The 22,824-nt window shown below is 38.8% G+C and overlaps 1 protein-coding gene across 3 annotated transcripts in view; it reads right to left on the bottom strand.

Annotated features, from left to right (window-relative positions):
* Positions 1-22,824, bottom strand: part of LOC306857659 (SUN domain-containing protein 1-like) — a 32,502-nt gene that overhangs the window by 7,428 nt on the left and 2,250 nt on the right. Inside the window, exons 2-14 of one of the 3 annotated variants that reach the window (XM_079397695.1) lie at positions 13,151-13,327; positions 11,790-11,989; positions 11,665-11,691; positions 11,344-11,562; positions 4,753-4,833; positions 3,918-4,016; positions 2,666-2,714; positions 1,879-1,934; positions 1,642-1,790; positions 1,250-1,528; positions 846-938; positions 553-626; positions 293-437 (exon numbers count right to left, since the gene is read on the bottom strand). In XM_079397695.1, coding sequence (XP_079253821.1) covers positions 293-437; positions 553-626; positions 846-938; positions 1,250-1,528; positions 1,642-1,790; positions 1,879-1,934; positions 2,666-2,714; positions 3,918-4,016; positions 4,753-4,833; positions 11,344-11,562; positions 11,665-11,691; positions 11,790-11,989; positions 13,151-13,254 — 1,575 coding nt within the window. In that variant the 5' untranslated portion in view covers positions 13,255-13,327. Of the gene's footprint in view, positions 1-292; positions 438-552; positions 627-845; positions 939-1,249; positions 1,529-1,641; positions 1,791-1,878; positions 1,935-2,665; positions 2,715-3,917; positions 4,017-4,752; positions 4,834-11,343; positions 11,563-11,664; positions 11,692-11,789; positions 11,990-13,150; positions 13,328-15,372; positions 15,634-22,824 lie in introns of those variants that run through there. The other 2 variants (XM_079397696.1, XM_079397697.1) reach the window with 2 other exon arrangements.

Raw genomic sequence — 22,824 nt, 5'->3', positions numbered from 1 at the left:
CTTTGATTAGATTTTTTTTCTCTCCCTAATCACATGAACTACAGCTTAAAGAGCAAAAGTTGTTAATTTGTTTTGTCATTTACATTAATCATGTGCTAAGCCACAATTAAGGGGTTAAAATTTACCTGAATGCCAAAAAAGTTATTTATATGGTTATAAAAAAATTATGCATTATAATGGTCTTGCTACACTTCCAAAGTTTTAGAATTTAAGGATGTTAAAATGCCAGGTATGAAAATTAGACACTGCAAAAACTACAGATGATGAACTGAAATGGTAACAGAGCACTTACTGAGACTGAAACGGAGTCCAGCTGCTCACACTTTTCTTTGCATCCCATCAGCCCCTGCACATCATCTCTGATGCGCTCCAAAGTCTCCTCTAGCCGCCTCACCTCTGCCAGCAAATCCTCACTGGAGCTGCTCTCAGCCTCCTCACTGAAGAGGAACACACATGCATTACTACACCAGTTTGCATGAAGTACCTTGAATATTACTTTAATGACTGAGAGACCGCACTGACTGATTAAACCAGATTTAAGATGATAATGACCTGTGAGGATCAGGGGCGGGTGCCTCAGCCTCAGGAATCTTTCTAAAAGCAGGCTCTTGTTTTCTCTGCAACTCCTAAATTAAACAAGTCAGTCATAAAGCTGAATTTGCACAGATGACTCACTTGATTACTAAATCAGAAGTCATAACACATTCAGAAATCATGTGAACATGTGAATCATGTGGCCCAAAGAGAACTCACATCAGTGATTTAGAGCCTTTCAATACATAAACAAAACCCTGCATGCTGATAATAAAGCATCTTGTGTGTTCCTTGGATAATTTGTGTCGCACCTCAGTTTTGCGTGCCAATGTCTGAAGGAGAGCCTCAGCTTCAGCAAGTCGAGTGTTCTCGGACTGACGCTCTTCTGCATGCTTTTCCTGATGCTGCAGACAGAGACAGAATTGAAGATTGTTCATCAAGATATTACATAATATATAACAGACAATAAACATGTCTGTTAAACTGGGACCAATATAACCCGAGCCCCCAATATTCTTTGGTCCGTATTTTAAATGTTAATCTCAATTTCTGTCAGTGACTCATGTTTGCATGTTCATTTCGACACGCACACAATATCTGCCTTAAATGACGAGCATTTACTAATTAACTAGGGATAAAGTCAAATCAAGACCATTAAAATATTCCATTATAATGGCTTAGATATTTAGTGACAGACATTATGTGATGATATCACCTGCTGCGTGTACTTGGCCTCTTTCTGCACCTCGCCTTTCAGAAGGCTGAATCGCTCCTCCAGCAGGTCTCCAATCCACTTTCCCAGACTCTCTCTGTCTGTGAGTCTCTCTGTGTGGAGCTCCGAGCGCAACGTGTTATACAGACTGAGCACTTCAGTGTGCTGCTCCTCCTGCCTGAGCAAACCCCCCGTTACTCGATCCCACAGCTGAGACAAGTTGTCCTCTAAACGAATCAACCTCTCTGCCTCTACTGATGACAACGACAGAACAGAGGGCCTCTGTGAAGATGGAGACATAACAGACAGTAAACTTAATATTTTGGTACTGGTAGAAAGAAAGCTTATTCAGCAAGTAACAATACACTAGTAGAATCCTAAAAGGTAAATACAACCTGAGTGTGTGTGTCAGGGGGAGTTTGTCTCTCCTCAGAGTCGCCCATGGAGGTGGATGGAGGGGTGACGTAGGAGGCGTCTCTCCACACCATCACATTAGCAGAAGGCAGTATGGCTAACAGTCCGGACGGCCCCCAGTAGCACAAAGCTTTCAGGAAGAGCACAGAAGAAATGCATGAGGATGCAGGACCTTATTTTCATTTAGACCAATAATCACTCATGAACAGCAAGCTCACCAAGAAACAGAAGGAAAGGTACAAGAAATAGGACTTTCGAGAGCATGGGGAGACACCTGGAAGAGAGGATGAGAACAGGTTACATTTTGCATGTGACATTATACTTTAACACACTAGCACTGTGGCCACTGTTCCAATGATGAAATTAACCAATTGAGTTTATGGACTGTCTATTTAATAAATGAAGTCAAATTTATTTGTACAGTGCATTTAACTACACACATTTTAAAGTTGTACTGTATATCAATAATACCTTTGTGCCTTACCAAATAGCAAGATCTTGGGATGGCCGGTATGATAAAATTGATCCTACGGATTTTAGACCTAGCTATATTGTATTTATAGTGATGTGACCATTCAGTGCGATTAAGAGACTTAAATATTTGCCAGTTCTGTTCAAAGCAATAGCAAGTGATTCTCAAAAAGCAAATGAGATTGGGTACACACTGGAAGAACATAGATCAGAGTTACATAATGGTCAATTTGCAGCAAGTAAGAGTAAACAATTCACAGAAAACGTCAATGATAATATGATTTCGTCTAAAATAAAAACTACTCAGTTATCAGACCTGTTATCGGAGTCTGATGCAAGTTCTTAAATTGAATTAGTCGTCATTTAATCAAAGTTTAGAAACACAGGGCAAGGCTTCTATCATGGGGAAGATTTCAGATGAAATTACTACAAAGTTAACAATGAATCAAGTGTTAAATAACACTTATATAACCAAACTGGATGTGCATTAGACACAGATAGGTACAAAAAGAATTGGAAAAGAGCAAAACTCACTTTGCAAAGAAATCAACAAGCCACAAGAAGCTTCCTGAGGTTGTCTTCCCTGGAAACATACAGAGTACAGCATGAGCAAAGGGGGGAAAAAAATAAAAAAATAAAAAGTTGATTAGCACATACTCTTTAGGGCACAGAGCAGGGTTAGGATGTACAGCGAGAGGCAACAAGAGATTTGCAAAAAGCTCACCAATTGCACATTTTTCATTTTGTAGCATTCATCCTGAAAATAACAACAGGCCTCCTAAAATTTGGGTCTAGAGGTCATGAGACTACTAGTGAAAGCCCTTCCATTCAACACTTTTTTGGTGTGTTTTTTAAAAAAGAAAAAGAAAATGGTCTGAGTGAAAAGGTGATAAAAATGAATTTAATGAACTCCACATTTCTGTAATTTTGTATGCCCAGCCTTTGCTTTAAAAACCTTTTGAGAAGAGTTGCACTATGCAAATAAACTGCTAAAATGCCTTGTTCTGAAACAGAGGCTGGAATAAAGGGATGGAGGCGTTTAAAACTCCTTTGGAAATAAGAGCAGCAATGCAGTATTTCTCAGGTCACATGCAAAGAGGATGTTTACATAAATGTCTTAGAAGTAAACAGGCCCTTTCTGCTGTCATGCCATCTAAGGATCAGACAGCGGGTGGCATGATGTGAGAAAAATTGTGATAAAAACCATGTTAAAAAACAACTTGTGCTTCAATGGAAGAAAATCTGACATCACTCTGGACAAAAAAAAAAAAAAAGAAAAAAAAAAAACACTAGGTCAATGTCAACTAATTTGCTTACATTTGATTACTGACTTCACTAGTGCAGCATATTGAATCTCTTCATATAACTTCAGTGTTTTAATTGTTTAAAATTCAATATGCAGTGTGTGCTCTTGAAATCTCAGGACCCCATTGTATCTGTAAACAAGAGCTTTAACAGGTCTATTGACTGAATGTATCGAATATGCCTGAATAAATAGGATGCATGACAAGAAAAGATGCTTATAAGAGTTATAATAACTACACATGAAAAGGAAAGAGATTCCCAAATGGAACCAGAGCATCAGAGCCACAGAAAACTGAACAAAGAGAAAAGCCATGCAAGGTTGTCTGAAAGCTCTTCACAGAGACAAACCCACACCTGCCGGGGTGAAAACTGCCCTGACCACAACCTGAAAACCATCAATGCAGGGAAGGAGCTCAAAGCAGCATTAACTGGCTTGTCAACTATTCCCAAACCATAAGGGTAAGAAAGATGATTATATAACCTGTAGAAACTATGAGCGACCATAAGGTCCCTACAGGCTTCTCTTCCTGGGAAGAATGAGTGTCTGTTTCAAAATAATGCTTCCTTTTGCAGTCATCACCTGTCAGAAACAGTGTACGGTTGAAAATGTGTAAAATTGTGTTAAAGTTCTACTCCTTCAGCATTTGTTATGCTTTTAATCTTGTCATTATAGCCACCACCAACATAGACATTTTTAAACGGATGCTGCATGCATAAGTGTGCAAACACTGAGCCTGTACTTTACTTTACGTCTACTAGAGCAATAATTTATTAATTATTCTGCTATTATTCATCAGGGTATGCAACTGTATGCAACTACAATACCAAGTGTCTCTACCTAAGCAGCTTCCTTCTAATGGTCGCACTCAAACTAGTAAGTTTTTTTTAGATAGCTGTTTAATTTGTATTTAAATCTACACTGATATATACCCTGCGGTGGAAAATCAGATCCCTAACACTGGCCAATAAATAAATTAGCAATCGTAACTTAATTGAAACCACGTAAGCGTCCGACAGTGGCATAAAAATAGCACTGCTCATGCAAAGTGCATAGGCAATTTGATGTATTGATTACAATTATGATTTGTGTTTACAACAGCATTCTCAATGGAAATATGCAATACCAAAACCAAAAGGCAGCATGATTAACTGACAATTAAAATTGTAACTGACAAAAATGTATTATTCTGTCATCATTTACTCACCCACATGTCGTTCCAACCCTGTGTGCCTTGTTCCTTACAGTACACAACTTTAAATACGAACACCTAATTATTTGAAGTGGAAAAATATCTGAAAGTGAAGTGTATACTTACACAGGACGCCGCTGATCTTCGGTCGTTCCTTTTGCAGCACTACCTCTTTAACACTCATACTGCTGTAGTATTTCTCATTACCTATAATGAAAAACAGAAACAAACATCAGATAAAGCCAAGAGTCCTTCGCAATTCTGTACCAGTCTTCCTCCAATCCCAGCTCTGCATAGACTCCAACAAGAGAGATTTGCATGTAACCAAGGCAGTGCTCATGGTGGACAGGTGCATTTGTTTATGCACAGTGTAATCATGCTTCGAAGAAACATCTGGAAGGGCAAAAAAGTTGTAAGTTATAGTGGCTGTAGGAGGTCAAACACCATGGAAGAGACTAAAGTGGCCTGTTAAAAAAAAAAAAGTGACAGGGTGAGAAGGATTCATCTGAAATGACTGCAGGTGTAATGGGATACCCAAAGAGGAGTTACATTTGCCAGTCCTGAGACAGACTTCCATTAAGGGACTACATTTTAAAAAGACAGAAAGAAGAGACAGGTGCTCAAATGCAAAACCTAAAAGCAAAAACCAAAAAGACTAGTGATTGTCACATGGGTTCCTCAACCAGAAACAGATCTGCAGCTAAAGCAAGCGAGTTCCAATATTTTTTTTTAACTAGGTAAAGTAAAAAATAGACATGCCGTAGAAAGCAAGTGGTTTTAAACGTGCGATGTCTGTCAATTCATTGTTAAATATACTTGGATTATGCACACAAATCACTTTCAGGCCCACTTTGTATCCTATTCATGGATCGTGCTGTATATATTTTGCTTACTAAGTACAGAGTAAATGATGGCCATTTTTACGAATGGTCATTTTAGTATCAGTACGAACACTTATGATGGTGCCATAAAATAATAATAAAATGGGCTCAGTGGGGTTTTGGAAGTTGCATTCAATTCTGCAAGTGACATAGAAGATGCACTTTAGGGTGACTTTAACATTATACTTATTAATATAAGACCACGGTGATAAAAACCCACTTACTAACCTGTTTTACGAACCGTTACATCCGTTATTGCAACTTCAGTTTCAAGACGACGGAAGGTCGACAAACCAGAAATCTTTTGTATGATGCCTGCAAGGATACCAGAAAGGGGCCGTTTACATCAGGGCTCCTTAACTACATTTGTTTTGAGGGCCAGATTGTTCAACTGGAAATTTGAAGGCCAAATATTGTTTTGTCCTCCAATTCACAATTTCTTTAATAACTATTTGCTGCGAACAAATGTGTCGGTCACCAATCAAATCAGAATCAGAATGAGCTTTATTGGCCAGGTATGTTTACACATACAAGGAATTTGTTTTAGAGACAGAAGCTCCACAGTGCAACAGAAAGACAGCAACAGTACAGGACACAGATAATAAAAATAATATACAAATAGGCAATGTACAAAACAGCAAAAACATAATATATAATAGACAATTGTGTGTGTACAGGTCTGATGTGTGCAAATTTGAAATGAAAAAATAAGTGTGTGTGGTGAATAAATAATGTATAATAGAGTTGTACGTTCCACGTTTAGTGTCAAGTGTTCATGAGATAGATTGCTTGAGGGAAGAAACTGTTTCTGTGTCTGGTCGTTCTGGTGCTCAGAGCTCTGTAGCGTCGACCAGACGGTAACAGTTCAAAGAGGGAGTGTGCTGGATGTGAGGGGTCCAGAGCGATTTTGCCAGCCCTTTTGCTCACTCTGGATAAGTACAGTTCTTGGAGAGTGGGGAGGGTTGTACCAATGATTCGTTCAGCAGTCCGGACTATCCTCCATAGTCTTCTGAGGTCAGATTTAGTAGCTGAACCAGACCGTTATTGATGTGCAGAGGACAAATTCAAATGGCGGAGTAGAACGGTTTCAGCAGCTCAGCTGGCGAAGGAAGTACAACCTCTACTGGGCCTTTTTCACAATGGACTCAATGTGATTGTCCCACTTCAGGTCCTGAGAAATTGTGGTGCCCAGGAATCTGAATGACTCCACTGCAGTCACAGTGCTGTTCATGATGGTGAGTGGGGGGAGAGCAGGGGGGGGTTTCTCCTGAAGTCCACGATCATCTCCACAGTTTGGAGCGTGCTAAGCTCCAGGTTAAGACTGCACCAGACAGCCAGCTCCTTAACCTTCTGTCTGTAAGCAGACTCGTCACCATCCTGGATGAGGCCAATCAGTGTGGTGTCATCTGAAAACTTAAGGAGCTTGACAGAAGGGTCTTTAGATGTGCAGTCGTTGGTGTAGAGGGAGAAGAGCAGTGGGGAGAGAACGCAGCCCTGAGGAGCTCCAGTGCGGATGGTGCGGGTGTTGGATGTGAATTTTCCCAGCCTCACTAACTGTTGCCTGTCTGTCAGGAAGCTGGTGAACCACTGAAAGACAGAGGCGGGGACGGAGAGCTGTGTCAGTTTATTCTGAAGGGTGTCCGGGATGATGGTGTTAAAAGTGGAGCCGAAGTCTACGAACAGGATCCTCACATAAGTCCCTGGTCTGTCCAGATGCTGCAGGATGAAGTGCAGTCCCATATTGACAGCATCACCCACAGACCTGTTTGCTCTGTTGGCAAACTGCAGGGGGTCCAGTAAGGGTCCAGTGGAAGCCTTCAGATAAGCCAAAACCAGTCTTTCAAATGATTTCATGGCCACAGACGTTAGAGCCACAGGTCTGTAGTCAGATCGGTGAAGATGGGGGCCAGCTGGTCAGCACAGACTTTTAGGCAGGCTGGTGACACACCGTCTGGGCCTGGTGCTTTCCTTCTTTTGTTGTTTCTGAAGACTTGGCGCACATCATCTTCACTGATCTGAATTGTAGGTGTGGGGGAGAGGGGGGTTGCTGGAGGTGTGAATGGTTGTGTGGAGAGGTGTTCAGGGCGGGTGTGGGGTGTTTTTTCAAACCTGCAATAGAACTCAGTCAGGTCATCTGCCAGTTGTTGATTCTCCAGAGTGCTGGGGGATGGTGTCTTGTAACTGGTGATATCTTTCATACCTTTCCACACTGAAGCAGAATCACTGGAAGATAATTTGTTCCTTAGCTTGCCAGAATAATTCCTCTTTGCCACTCTGATCTCCTTTTCCAGTGTGTATTTGGCCTGTTTACACAAGACTTTATACCCCTTTCTGTAAGCATCTTCTTTGGTCTGACGGAGCTGTCTGAGTTTTGCAGTGAACCATGGTTTGTCGTTGTTGTAAGTTAGATGAGTCTTGGTAGGAATGCACATATCCTCACAGAAACTGATATAAGATGTTACAGTCTCCGCGAGCTTGTCCAGATCGGTAGCAGCAGCTTCAAAAACAGTCCAATCAGTGAGAGAGAAACAGGATTGTAAAACTAGTTTCATTAGTCCATGTTTTAACAGTTCTTAATACAGGTTTTGCAGATTTAAGTTTATGCCTGTAGGTCGGTATGAGATGAACCAAACAGTGATCAGAGAGTCCTAAATCTGCCGGTGGGACAGAGTGATATGCGTCCTTTATCGTTGTGTAACAGTGATCCAATATATTACGGTCTCTGGTGGGACATGTGATGTGCGGTCTGTATTTTGGCAGTTCGCGGGAGAGATTTGCTTTACTAAAGTCCCCGAGAATGATTAAAACAGTCCGGGTGTTTTTGTTCCGTGTCTGTGATCAGATCAGCGAGTTTCTGTAAAGCGGAGTTCACGTGTGCTTGCAGTGGGAATGTAGACACTCACGAGAGTGAACGGAAAAAAAAAAAAAAAAAAATCACCTGCGGCGAATAGAACGGCTTGCAGTTTCTAGATCTGAACAGCACATCTGTACCCCACCTCTCATTGATGTACATTTAGTCATTTGGCAGAGTCTACTGGGACTATAGAAGCACGTCCCGCCGCGCGATTTCCCCATTGATTCCACGTTGCGATCTGCCCTGATCAGCTGGAAGTTAGCCAGATGTAGCACTCTGTCCGGTATGGCGTCATTCAGCCAGGTTTCCGTGAAACAGAGCGGCAGAGTTAGAAAAATCCTTGTTTGTCCGGGAGAGCAGAAAGAGTTTGTCCATTTTGTTCGGTAGAGAGTGGAGATTCGCCAGATGGATGCTATGCAACGCCGTTCTAAATCTGCGCTGACGAAGATTCACAAGCGTACCGGCTCGCTTCCCCCGTCTGCGCGTAAACCGTACACAAACACTGAAGAGCAAAGCACTTTAGTTGCCATCCACGGCGCCATCTTAGATCTCAAGAGCCTAGTTAAGAACTAACATTTCTATAAAACCTACAAGAAAATAGCGTCAAAATGAAAGATTTTCTCTTGAAATGACTTGGTGTGACATCATGAGCGTAACGAGTTCTTTAAGAATAAGCAATTGCCCGTTTCTGGCTGTTTGTACAGTGTGAACAGTTGTTTGGTTAATAAGTGGACATAATGTCCAGGCACCAGAGGGTCTGAGAGAAAGTGATACCTCCGTTAGCACAGCCATTGGTTGCTCTCTTCTGCTGCACAGACTGCAGTGTCTTCCTCAGCACAGTGGCTGTGGAGCAAGCGATTCCCTTACACACTCGCACACACCACTGCAACAATGGTAACAGCAGCCCTGGAGATACATGGACTGATTTGAAATAAAAACATAAGGTCTGATGATCAAAGATATCAGAAAGTGATAGTGTGGTCGGGAAAGACTGTGAACAGAGACCGAGTAAGTGACGGTGGTTGTGGAGAACATCTTTACCCAGCAGGCAGCTTAGCATGCATGCAGTGTGCAGATCTGTATGTCTAAGTCCTAAACTCCATCCAAACATATTATCCAGTCTATCTCTCTCTCTCGCTCTCTCTATCGTGGTGTGAAAAAGTGTTGGCCCCCTTCCTGATTTTTTATTTTATTGCATGTTTGTCACACTTTAATGTTTCAGATCAAATTAATTAAAATATTAAATCAAAGATAACACAAGATGCAGTTTTTAAATGAAGGGGTTTTTTAAAGAATGGAAAACAAAATCCAAACCCACATGGCCCTGTGTGAAAAAGTGTTTTGAGATCTATCAGTCTGGAAAAGGATATAAAGCCATTTCTAAAGCTTTGGGACTCCAATGAGAGCCATTATCCACAAATGGAAACATGGAACAGTGGTGAACCTTCCCAGGAGTGGCCGGCCGACCAAAATTACCCCAAGAGGTCATCAAAAGACCTCATCCAAGAGGTCACAAAAGACCCAACAACATCTAAAAGAACTGCAGGCCTCACTTAAGGTCAGTGTTTATGACTCCACCATAAGAAAGAGACTGGGCAAAAATGGCCTGCATGGCAGAGTTCCAAGACGAAAAACGCTGCTGAGCAAAAAGAACAAAGGCTCATCTCAGTTTTGCCAGAAAACATTTTGATGATCCCCAAGAATTTTGGGAAAATACTCTGTGGACTGACGAGACAAAAGTTGAACTTTTTGGAAGGTGTGTGTCCCATTACATCTGGCGTAAAAGTAACAGCATTTCAGAAAAAGAACATCATACCAGCAGTAAAATATGGTGGTGGTAGTGTGATGGTCTGGGGTTGTTTTGCTGCTTCAGGACCTGGAAGACTTGCTGTGATAAATGTAACCATGAATTCAGCTGTCTACCAAAAAATGTCTGTTTTGTCTGGCCATCTGTTCGTGACCTTAAGCTGAAGCGAACTTGGGTTCTGCAGCAGGACAATGATCCAAAACACACCAGCAAATCCACCTCTGAATGGCTGAAGAAAAACAAAATGAAGACTTTGGAGTGGCCTAGTCAAAGTCCTGACCTGAATCCTATTGAGATGCTGTGGCATGACCTTAAAAAGGCGGTTCATGATCGAAAACCCTCCAATGTGGCTGAATTACAACAATTCTGCCAAGATGAGTGGGCCAAAATTCCTCCACAGCGCTATAACAGACTCGTTGCAAGTTATCGCAAACGCTTGATTGCAGTTGTTGCTGCTAAGGGTGGCCCAACCAGTTATTAGGTTTAGGAGACAAGCACTTTTTCACACAGGGCCATTTGGGTTTGGATTTTGTTTTCCCTTCATAATAAAAATCAAAATGCTGTGTTATCTTTGATTAATATTTAAATTTGTTTGATGATCTGAAACATTAAAGTGTGACAAACAAAAAAATAAAAAAAATCAGGAAGGGGGCCAACACTGTCACACCACTGTGTGTGTGTGTGTGTGTGTGTGTGTGTGTGTGTGTGCGCGCAGAGATTAGACAAGAGATCCCCATCCTTGATATGGAAAATGTTTCCAATATTGACACTGTAATCGAGAACCTAATCTCAACATGGGCTAGTTTCACACTGACACGTTGAAAAGAGAGACACCCAAACAGCCATAAACCATCAAGTGAGGAACCCCACAGCCTGGAGAGGTGAACGACAGACTAACCAAGGCAGATACCTTTGAGCAGAGCCATCTGCATCAGTAGTGTGCATGTGCGCACTACAAATGCAGCAATTCTCTTTCTGTTACGCAGGCATGTCTCAGACAACATCCCCAGCACACCTGCAGACACAATGAAGTCACTTTCCCTTCAATAATACTTAGCATCCAAAGGACTGAAGGACTCCGAGGCCATTTCTGAAGACCAGGGGAAACCTGACCACATCATGTAAGGTGTTTGACATTAACAGCAGCTTTAAGGTGCATAATCAAACTGTCTCACCTGGCTTGTATTTGCGATTCTTGTCCCTGCAGTACAACGTAGTGTTTGGAAAGGAGGTTGTGCTGGGTGTCTCTGTACAAGACGCCTGATGCCCAGTTGCATCATGAAGGGAACTGTTGTTCTTGGATGGAGAGGCATTGGAGGAGAAGTAGCCATTCTGTGCTGTAGAGGTCTGTGTTTTAGCCTCCACTGTGCTGTGGTGTGCAATGATTGTCTGGTCTGAAATAAAAAAAATCCAATAAAAGTAAATACAGCCCCAACATTAAAAACACTTAATATTGCAGTCTTAATCCAAACCTAAAAAAAAAAAAAAAGCCTTACCCTTAATATCGCAGTCTTCATCCAAACCTAATGTTAAAAATAAATAATAATGCATCAGTTGTCCATCAATCTCAGTTAATTTCAACTCAGAGTATCATATCATGGCGATCATGAAGGTCACTGACCCCAGAAGCTGTCGACTAGGGTGTGTTCCTGTATGGAGGACTCCTCTAAGAAAGAGGACAGCAGAGAGGCATTGCTGGGCGCACAGCTGTTCAGTGTGCCATTATGGGCCTGCAGGATTGACGTTGAGGCAGACCTTGGAGTTTGAACAATCAGTGGTGTTCCTGAAACAGAGTGATGAGCTCTTCTGCTCTTCAGTGTCCTGCAAGACAAAGAGACAGAATAAGAGAAGAGAGAGGATGGAAAACAGAACCAAAATATTGCTGGATTTATTTTCCTGATGCTTCCTTCCATGTAGATAATATTGTTCATGCACTGAAGCTACATTTTTTAAAACAAGTGACAAAGCTGAAATACACTACACAACTTTTCCCAATCTTGAACACAATTCAAGAGATTTTAAAAAAATGTGGGTAACCAAACAGCTGTTGGTCCACACTGACTTCCATAGTTTATTTTTTAATACTATAGAAGTCAATGGGAACCAGAAACTGGTTAACCATTCTTCAAAATATCTTTGTTGTTCTGCAAAAAGAAACTCAAACCGTTTTGAAACAACTTGAGGGTGAGTAAATGACATTCATTTTCAAGTGAATTATCCCTTTAAAGGGGTCCTATTATTCTTTTTCAACTGTGTAATGTTGGTTTTTGAGTGTAAAAAAAGATCTGTTAGGTTACAAAGCTTAAAGTCCACTCCAAAGGGAGACATTCTCTTTAACAGAAAACACTTCAAGAACTACAATGACCAAATTGACACCATTGTTAATATTTAAAGCTGAGCAGATGAAACTTGCAGTTCACCAATCACAACATACTGGGCCAGCTAACCAATCAGAGTAGATTTCATATTTTGGAAGGAGGGGCCTTATTGAAACAGGAACTAAACAGGTCACCTGAGACAGACTGGGAAGAGACATGTTGCATAATGTAAAATATTTGAAAAATAATGCAATTTTCGAAGAATCAAGCATGAAAACCTATTCTTGTAGACTCCAAAAACCAAATCTAGACTTAGTAAAAAAGACATAACTGGACCCCTTTAATAATGCTGGCAAGGGGACCTCTAGTGGACAAAGTAGCTGCATCTGTGTGTGGTTAATTCTGCAACTGCATTAGATTTCAGTTATTTGGCCACTGGAATCATATTAAACAAAAGTAATTTAAATTGTAGCTTTTCTTTGCGTCTACTACACTTAGTTAAATCACTTATTTTGTCTGTTCCTTAACGCCAACATTAAAGGTCAAACTAAAATTCCTGAAAAGAAAATGCATTTTGCATTATAATAGGGCACTAACGGCCTAATTCTTATATAATTTTTGCTAAATAATCCCCTGCTAATTTTCATGGACAGACTGCACTCACTGGTCATGGCTGAAGGAGACGCTGTGGTGAAGAGATGCGTCAAGAAGACTGTCATCTCCATAGTGACTTGTGTTGGTGTGCAGACGGAGACTGCGTCTGGACATCCTGGGTGACTCGTAGACGGACCCAATCCTGAGCTCCCTCTCAAAGTCTTGTGCTGAAGAGGAGTAGCTAGAACTGATGGAGACAGACAAAAAAGAAAAACACTAATTAAGACTAATGATTCTGATTGGCGGACTATGTAAACATATGCAGTTGGAGGTCTGTCAACTTCATTAGTAACGTATCACTTCAGCAAATTATTTCAAACATCCACTAAAGTAACATTAGTGCTTTAGGAGCAGTTAAATGTAGCTACAGAGCTTATTAATATTATAGACAATGCCCCCAAACGCTGAGAGATGCACAGACTTCACACACTTATTTTCTCTCCCTGACAAACCTGACAAATGTCTAGAAATAAAATAACTGAACAATGTCTTAAGGCAAGAGTTAAAACTGGTAAATCTCTCAAATCATTGGATTATTCCTGAGTTTCTCAAAATGGGTTTGTGGGTTGAAGCCAAAAATAAAATCATAAATGTAAAGTTAATAAAAATAGAACACTTAGGGCTGTGCAATTAATCAAATTACAGCTTCGATTTCAACCTCAAATGATTATGAAAACACAATAATCGAGATAAAACTATTGTGCCCCATTCCACCCCCTTTCCAGCAGTGCACTTTCACTCTTAAAACCCCAATTTCACGTGCAAATCAGTAAAATCATAACGTTTTGCAAAGTGGGAAGTGCTTGATTTATTAAAGTAGATTTATTCATGTTTTTAAAAGCGTGAAAGAGAGCTTGTGCTGTTCCTCAGGAGGCTTTCTGTGATGGAACAGAACACGGACATGTAAAGTCAACTTGTAGCTTAAGGTGTGCACCTAAACGATCAAATACACACAAAAATGTGTCAATGCAGCGCTTAGTGATTATTCATGTAATAAAAGGAACAAACAGTTGAGAATAAAAGTGTAACAGTAAATTGGATCAGTGCAGCTCTTAAAATTACAGCAGGGCTTTATTTTTTTCATTTTTTCATAATCATGTTAAATAATCGTGATTACAATATTGACCAAAATAACTGATTATTATTTGTCAAATCAAGCAGCCCTACAACAATTTTTTTTTTTTTTAAGTGCACATCATGTGCCAATAAACTGACCAAGAACCATAAGTCATCTTATTTAAATATCTTTCAAACTTCAACTAAGTATTTTACGTGAAAAGGGTGCATTACTATAAACTGAATACATTTTTAAAGTCAGACCGGTTTAAAAACCCCTGCACTATAGGCTTTGTGTAGCTTTGTAAACAGACACAAGGGAGAGCCTCCGTTAACCACTTCTTCAGCCAACACTTTAATCCAGGGGTTTTCAAGCTGTGGGGGGGCGCCAGCACCTGTCAAGGGGTGTGCGAGCATCAATTAATTCAGAGACTTTGCCTTGAAGGTTTATGAATACGAGCTTTCAAATCTTCAGCCATCTGCTAGGGGGCAATCTGACTCCCGCTGTTAGGCGACAGTGAGAATGGTGTAAAATGATTTCCGGTTAGTCATGTCAGAAATCCAACCACGGATTGGCATGTTGTCATCTCAGAAACAGGGTTTGGTGTTGGGGGGGGGGCGCGAGTGAAATTAGACAAACTTGGGGGGGGCGCATGTCCTAAAAGGTTGAAAACCCCTGCTTTAATCTTTAGACAGCCAAAAAAACATCATGGTAGATCACCATATCACTAGTATTAATAACATGAATATAGCAATGTTTACCTAGAGTGGGCAACCATGGGTCAGAAAGAAAAAAATAAATAAAAACTCACTAAGCAAAGACCAAGTGGACAAGTGGAGAATTTGATACACATTAAACCTCCACAACACAGAAAACAGACACCAATCCCAAACACTCAACCCACAAGAAACCAAAGCCATCCAGTAAAAATGAAAAAACGGGTCTTGTCATTTTCCACTAACTGTGTCCACTGCCCAGCCACCATTTCTAAACTCAAGCCAATGGTTCAAGGACAGTAACAACTGCCATCTCTCTAGGAACAATCCCAGCATTCACATCTGTGAACTTTGGAGCCGTTCTGCTTGCTTGAGGTCTGACAGTGTGACAAAGGACAGCTGCTGAGCAGAACACATGCTAAACAGTAATCGGACAATATATAATTAACATCAGCTTACCGCTGTTAAAGTTCCAGCCTTAAATCGATTCCAAGAACAGCACTAGCATTAAAGCTAAAGCTTCCTGCAATGCACTTAAACACAGAAAAAAACAAACAGGTGCAATACACACAGCACAGTCCAGCCACAGCTCTCCAGATCCCATGTGTCGTCACTGGTCATCCCATGGAACAATCACATTACTGTACATTCACAAGGAGCTCAGGAGGGATCAAGCGAATTAAGAAGGCTTGCTCTACTTCCTGCGTACAGCTCCTGTATACGTGACATGTGAGCCACTAAATGTTCCCTGTCCCTCCCTCATTATCCTCAGGATCTCTATTGCCATCAATCCATTTTAAAGGTGCTTCACTGTACTTTGAACATGGGATAAATTGCATCTGTAAAAGCGTATTTAAAAAAAAAAAAATTGAATTTAAGCGTGATGCCCAGTATTCAGCCTGTATTAATCGCTGGTGATCCAATCACATGTGATCAGCTGAGACACATCACGGTTTAAACTTTGCAGTAAGATGCAGGAGTGAACAATGTTCTGCTGATCAAGGGTCAGTGCGAGTGTGTTTTGGGTTAGTTAATGGATCCGTTTTTATGCCTCATTTATTCTACAAATACTTGAATGTCTGAATGTTTATTATTGCAGAATCTTATGAATTAAGTTTTTTTGGTTTGGCACAAATTGTGATAATCTTTGAAAATTATCTAAATTTCTTAAATTATCTCTGAATGTGCAAGACAGATAATTCATTAGCCTATGTATCTAGAAGAAAATCAAAGTGCAGTAACAGTAAAACTATTTACACTGCATACCAGTGTGTTAATTACATGAAATTAATAAATGCTAAAAACAACAGTTTGCAATATCAAGCAGCATAAGACTTTTTTTTTTTTTTTTTTAAACAGGAAAAACAAGTAAAAGCGGTTTATAATCCTATTTAGTCAGACTTAAATTATAGCTGTAATTTCCAGTTATTACTTTAAAAATAGCTTTTCATTTGTAAAAATAAATTGTTACAAATAGAATATTAGTAATGTAATTTCATGTATAAAATTATAACAAATCAAATAGTCTGGTGACATTTGACCACTAGCTAGAATCAAGCTGACTAATGGCACTCTCTCTTACGTACCCATCTCTGGTCTTTACGGATTGCTCATTCCAAATCAAAGAGTCAGGATTATATGGATCAGTCCTAAAGTACTGATCATGCTGTCCTGCTGGTGTACATGGCAACATCTTTTCACACAAACATACTGCAAGCAACGGAGTAGAAAAATGGCAGTCAGTGAGTGCTCACCAATGCTCATTCTCCTCAACCGGTCTACATTTTAAATGTATTCAAAAATTCCTTATACGTTAATAAAACTCCATTGTTTAAGAGCTGGCTAACTACTATAATATTGTTTTCAAACCAGTAATCAAAATATAAAGACTTATTTTTGCATAAGATGTCTTTGTTGTTCCAAAAATAATACCTCCTTGGTGAGAAATTGTGTTAGTAGGCCAGCGTTCATGCCATAAGAGCTTATTTATGGAATTTTGCAAGCTTAACCGGTATTTTTTCAATTGAATAATTGCACTTCAACAAATTCGAGGTCACCCAATTGCTTAAATATTTGGGTAAGGAGTTCCAAATAAGTCTTTATTTTTTAAGTATTGAATAAGCCAATTTATTTTAAATACATTGTTTAAAGTATCATAACTCAACACCTCTAAACCACCATGATCTTTGGAGTTGCATAATTTATTTTCTCTGGTAATGAGGCTTATTGTTCCAGATAAAATCAATAAGCATTTTATCCAGTTGTTTCATAACTTTAGGAGGAATATCCAATGATAAGGACCAGGGTTTCTGCAGATATGAACAAGTTAAATTTAAGACCTTTTTAAATACCACCTTAAATGAAATTCAAGACCTAAACCCGTAATGGAAATACACATTATATTACATACATATGTAATAAATGATGCGTTCAATGTAAAAAGAACAAAATATCATTGCAGTCATAAATTATATTACAATGATATACTGTTAACTTCATATCAGCAGACAATATTCCATACAAAATATCCCCACAAAAGTACTGCACCACCGAGATTTTTTGGTGGTGTAAACAATTTATTCTGAAGCATTATTTTCATCAGTGTTCCATCAGCTTTTACATACTTAAATCTGCATATTTTATTTACCTTTACAAAGACCTTTTTAAAATGTTTGCATCTTTCATGTCAATTACTACAATTAATCAAATTAAATATACACTATGGCTGTTACCAGTCAGATTAAAAATAAATAAATTACCCTGCAAAATTACAACTGCAACAAATTATGTTATGATATTAATATTTTAAATACATGTTTGGATATACAAATAAGAAATGTTGGCGGGGGGGGGGGGGGGGGGTAATGCATAAAGTGGCGGTAAAGCCACTTAATGAGTGAGTCAAACGATTCATTCAAAACGCGGAATCATTCAGTAACAAAACACCGTTGCTTGGAAAATGTACTGATCTTTGTTTGGAACCATTGTCGTTGGTGAAATAGAATAAAACCGTAAATATTGTGTCTAAAATGTAAGTAACGTAATAACTACTTGACTACTCGTTTATTAAACTAAATTCAATGTGACCCTTGCAATCGTGAAATATTCAGCAAAATAGCCCCCTTGTCATGGTGTCACTTAACTACATAATTTTATGAATAAACTAAGCATTTTGAATTTATACCACAGTGCGTTTCTAATGAGTTTCTTTGTTGTTGCTCATTTGTAGACGTCTCTCACAAAGAGACAGACAGTCTCAACAGCGCAACCTTGATAACAGAAATAGACGATCCAATATCAAAATCACTGTTTATGCTGAATGTAATAAAATCAGAAGAATCACTCGCGTTTCGATGCGTCGCAGGTAATTTTTTGCGTCACTTAAATTTTAAAGAAAAAGGTAGTTCCACCCGAATTCTCCTTATGCAATTTTCTGATGACGCAGTAACTACGTGCGGGGGGGAAGAAAAAATTAAATAAATCTTCGATCTGTCCAATGATTGTAAACGGTCACTGGGTCCGTCAGACTGAAAAATATATTTTATCGGTAATGTGACCAAAAATATTTAAGACCCATTGAATCTGAATTTAATACTAAGGACCCGCAGACACCCTGAGGACATATAAACTGATCTGGAAATACCCTCAGCTTTTGACAGAAGTACTCGCAAATATTCATCTTTACATATAACATCTCCCAGATGTGTTACTTGGTTTTTAATTGGATTATTATGGAAATGAGTTAAAGAACATTTTTTGAGAGGAAACAGAAATGATTTATTCATATTCATTCTTAGACCTGATACTTCTGAAAATTATTTTATACAGTTCACTGCTTTAATGATTTCATGCAAATCTTTCAAAAATAGTGTCATCGGCAAACTGACACAACTTAAATGTTCTCCCTAATGCAGCAATTCCCTGAAAATCATCTTTTTTTAATGTGAAGGGCTATTATTTGCGTTGCTAACAAAAACAAAAAAGGGGGAGATCGGACACCCTTAAGGTTATGATTGCATTTTGACAATAACTGCCAAAGCCCAAAAAAATTAAATGGCTCTTGGGAAAAAAAGAAAAAATAAATTAAAATGAATAAAGTTCTATGGTATCAAATGCCTTGTGAAAATCAATAAACAAACTATCCTCTAAAATATATTCATTGTAGTCTACCATATCTAGTATCAATTTAATATTATTACTAATGTGTCTTCCTTGAATAAATCCGGTATGTTCCTCATCTATGATACTTTTTAATCCTTGTTTCAGTCTTTTGGCAAAAATTAGGGCAAATAATTTGGCATCATTATTTAATAGACTAATTGGTCTCCAATTCTCTAAATACAGAATATTTTTGTTTGGCTTTGGGATTAATGTAATAACACCTTGTCTTATAGAAGCAGGTAATTCCCCTCTTTCAATGGATTGTATGAACACTGCTAGCAAAAAAGGAGCTAACTTGTCTCGAAAGACTTTATAAAACTCACTAATAAGCCCATCATTACCTGGAGAACGATTATCTTTAAGGTTACCAATACATTCTACTTCCTCCAATTTTAAATCATCACCACAAAACATCTTAATCATCATCAATAACTTTGGCTTTATCTTTAACACTATTTAGAAAGTTATTCAAATCAGAAAATACTAATTTCAAGGAATATAAATCTTTATAAAACTGAGCAAACTGTGAAATCTTTTTTTCATCCTCTATAACGGTCTTTTTAATTGACAACTTGGTCAATTCACCATTCTGTTTTTCCAAATTAAAAATAAAATAAATAGTTGTGTTAATAAATAAGTGTTTTTTTCTTCCTGTTCCTTTAGATATACAATCTGAGGGAAGAAAAGGATTTCATGTGATGTCAGGAAACTCATATCTTAGCAGTTCAGAACTAAATGGGACTGATACGTATTGGGTAAAACCTATAGAGAAATGAATGCAAGTCTGACTAATATCTCTATATACACATACACCAAAGTAGTAGTTGGAAGTCTACATTAATATTCAAATGTATATACCAGATGGCAGCAATCTGGCCAAAATACATGATATATTCTAATATTTTCTTCCTTTCAATTTTTTAGAAGTGCATAGAAGAGATGTATAAAGAGGTCAACATGACAGGTGATTAGCCAATGCGAGATTATTTTTTTGAAGGAACTGCAATGATCCAAGAGGAAGTCCAAGAGGATTTCAGAGCATCCTTGCAAACCAACACAAATCTGGTTGAGAAATCAGCAAACTTGTCCTTTGTGTGATGCAATAAGTTTGACAGGGGACACCTTCACATAAGTGCACTGATTGGCTCTTCTTGGAACAACAACAGTCATCATCACCAAGAAACAACAACAAAAAAGACAAGCCTATCCCATTGTCTAATTTTACAGTTTCTCGATTGTTTAAAATCATTTCTTGAAATTATGCCTTTTTTTGCGAGACTCTAAACACAAATCCATAACTTCTAACTCAATTCCCCAAACTTCCTATATTCAGGTCAAAATGAAGCGCTCCACTCAAAACAACTCAATCTTGCTGATAAACCAAACTTTACTCTCAGACATGACACACAAACAGTCAAAAACACACAACAACAGTTTTACACCGATAAGAAATTCAAAACAATACTACAAAAAAAAAAAAAAAAAAAAAAAAAAAAAAAAAAAAAAAAAAAAAACAGTATTAAGTGTGGTACTCCCCAAATGTTTTATTCCTCAATTTAATGTACAGTACAAAACAGCAAACAACAAAAATAATTTTTCTGCCCCAGTATCCGGTCTTTGGTCTGGGACAGGCCAAAGAGCCTCTTCAACATCACGGCTATATTGACCCTGGCCTGGCAGTGGGGGTAAAATCCTCTCGCATGTCTGATGTCCTTGTGTCATTGTTCACAAACAAGATACTTGGTAATTTTGTCAATATAACAGTGCTCTCTGTTAGTATTACCTGATGTAAACTATGGCAACGGTTTGGATGACAGTTACTGTACTGAAATGCAGAAGGCTGCACTTATGTATGCCATATATTTAAAAAGTACAATTGATTGAAAAAGAAATGGAAAAGAAAAATAAATGTGCACAAAAAGGCGAAAATAAAAATTAGAAAGGTAAAAAGTAAAAATTACAATTCATGAACGTTTATGGCAACTAGATATTTTGCATTTACCGAAATGACTTCTACAATGAACTAATGACTTGAGGTTTTGAAGGGTAAGATTATTGCACAGAGAACTATAATACATCTTAAGCAACATGACAAAAGTAACTGATAATGCAGGAAACCACAGACAAATGTACATAAATCAATTACAAGAATGTATCAAAGCAATCGTAACTTGTTCAAAAGAATGAGAAACTTTATGATGTGCACAAGTGACTAGATGTGGAGGTTGAACAAGTAGTTGAGAATTTAATTTCTGATCTGAGAAATGCACCAAAGCCACTGAGAAAAACTGTAAGCTGACTTTAGCCCTTTATCCATCGAAGGTTCTGATTGGTGCGTGATAAATTGACTCCTACCCGGCGTCCCAATGTTCATACTATCCATCCTAAATAGTATGTGAGATTACAATAAGTGTGTCCCAAAGCATAGTATGTTGAAAAGAGTATGGCAAAAGTCCCCGGATGGTCAACTATTTCAGGTCGATTTGTGAAGTGTGGATCCATATACACTCTAAAATGGCAAAAACTGCCCACAATCCATTGCGCTTTGGCGAAAGATTCGGTCCAGAACTACAAACACGAATACAACGCGTTAGAAAAACTACAAACGTGGCAGATGCGCGCGAGGTAGAAAGGTTTACAAAAGGGTTTGAGTTACTAATAATCAACATTTAACCCGGTAAAAAATTGTTATTGTTATCCGTGTTATATTTCATCTGCAACAGCAATGCCAACTTTTATAAACATCCATTTGGTCATCATTATGCAGAAAATATGAGCAGAGTTCTCCACATGAAAGACCCGCGACTGGCAGATCAATGAGCTACTTCGGAAGTTAAATGAAGTGAAATGTGGAGGATGTTAACTGTGACAAGATGATTGACTGGCCAATTTACAGCGACAGTATGTCCCACAGCTTGCCTACTCTTCTACTACACACTCAAAAGTGTACTTTTTCTTCACCAAAAGAGTACATACTCTAAGAGTGTAGTACAAGTAGGCACACTGGGATGCAGCACCAGTGTTTCCACTTGGGTAATTGTGTGCTAATTGAGCTCAAACTGTGCAGACTTGAGTGAACAATATTGAACGCTAGTGCTTTCTAAATGACCACATGGTGTAAGCACTGAGAAATGTAGGGATTTGGGTGTAGAGTTTTGCAGTAACATTTCACCAAACCTGACTCATGTGTTAAAATTAGGGAATAGTGTTTATAGTTCAGCAAAATGGGTGTGCTTTTTGAAAAATGGTGTTATGGTTTTGAAATTTGAGTTCAAAAGCCTGGTTATAGTGTTTTAGCAATGAAGAAAAACTGTAATACCTGCAAATACCATAAAAAAAAAAAAGCTCAATTACACTCATGTTCCCTGTGTTGTTAGCATGAACAAACAACAGCAGTCAGACAGCATGGTTAGCTTCTGTGTGTGTATCTCTCACACAAACTCACTACCAGTGGCTGTGAGATTGCAATAAGCATACGGTTTTCACTATGCAGTGTGGATACACTTTACATACTAACAAGAGAAAAGCAACTGTGCAGCCAACCGAGCATTAGTGTCTTAAATGATCGCCTAAACAGCTCTTCACTTTACATAGAAACCCACGAGACTCACTCAAACGGGTCTGGTGCCCTCCACCCTCAAAATATCAGCCTTCAACACACGAAACGGCACCAGAATCACCGTTAAGCCATTATAATCCATATGTGGCCATCAGTGGGGATTTCTTTAAGACTGCAAGGGAAGCTCGGCT

Source organism: Barbus barbus (assembly GCF_936440315.1).
Source record: "Barbus barbus genome assembly, chromosome: 38".
Lineage (NCBI taxonomy): Eukaryota > Metazoa > Chordata > Actinopteri > Cypriniformes > Cyprinidae > Barbus > Barbus barbus.
Note: the sequence above shows the minus strand (reverse complement) of the source record. Positions and strands in the feature narration are given on the sequence as shown.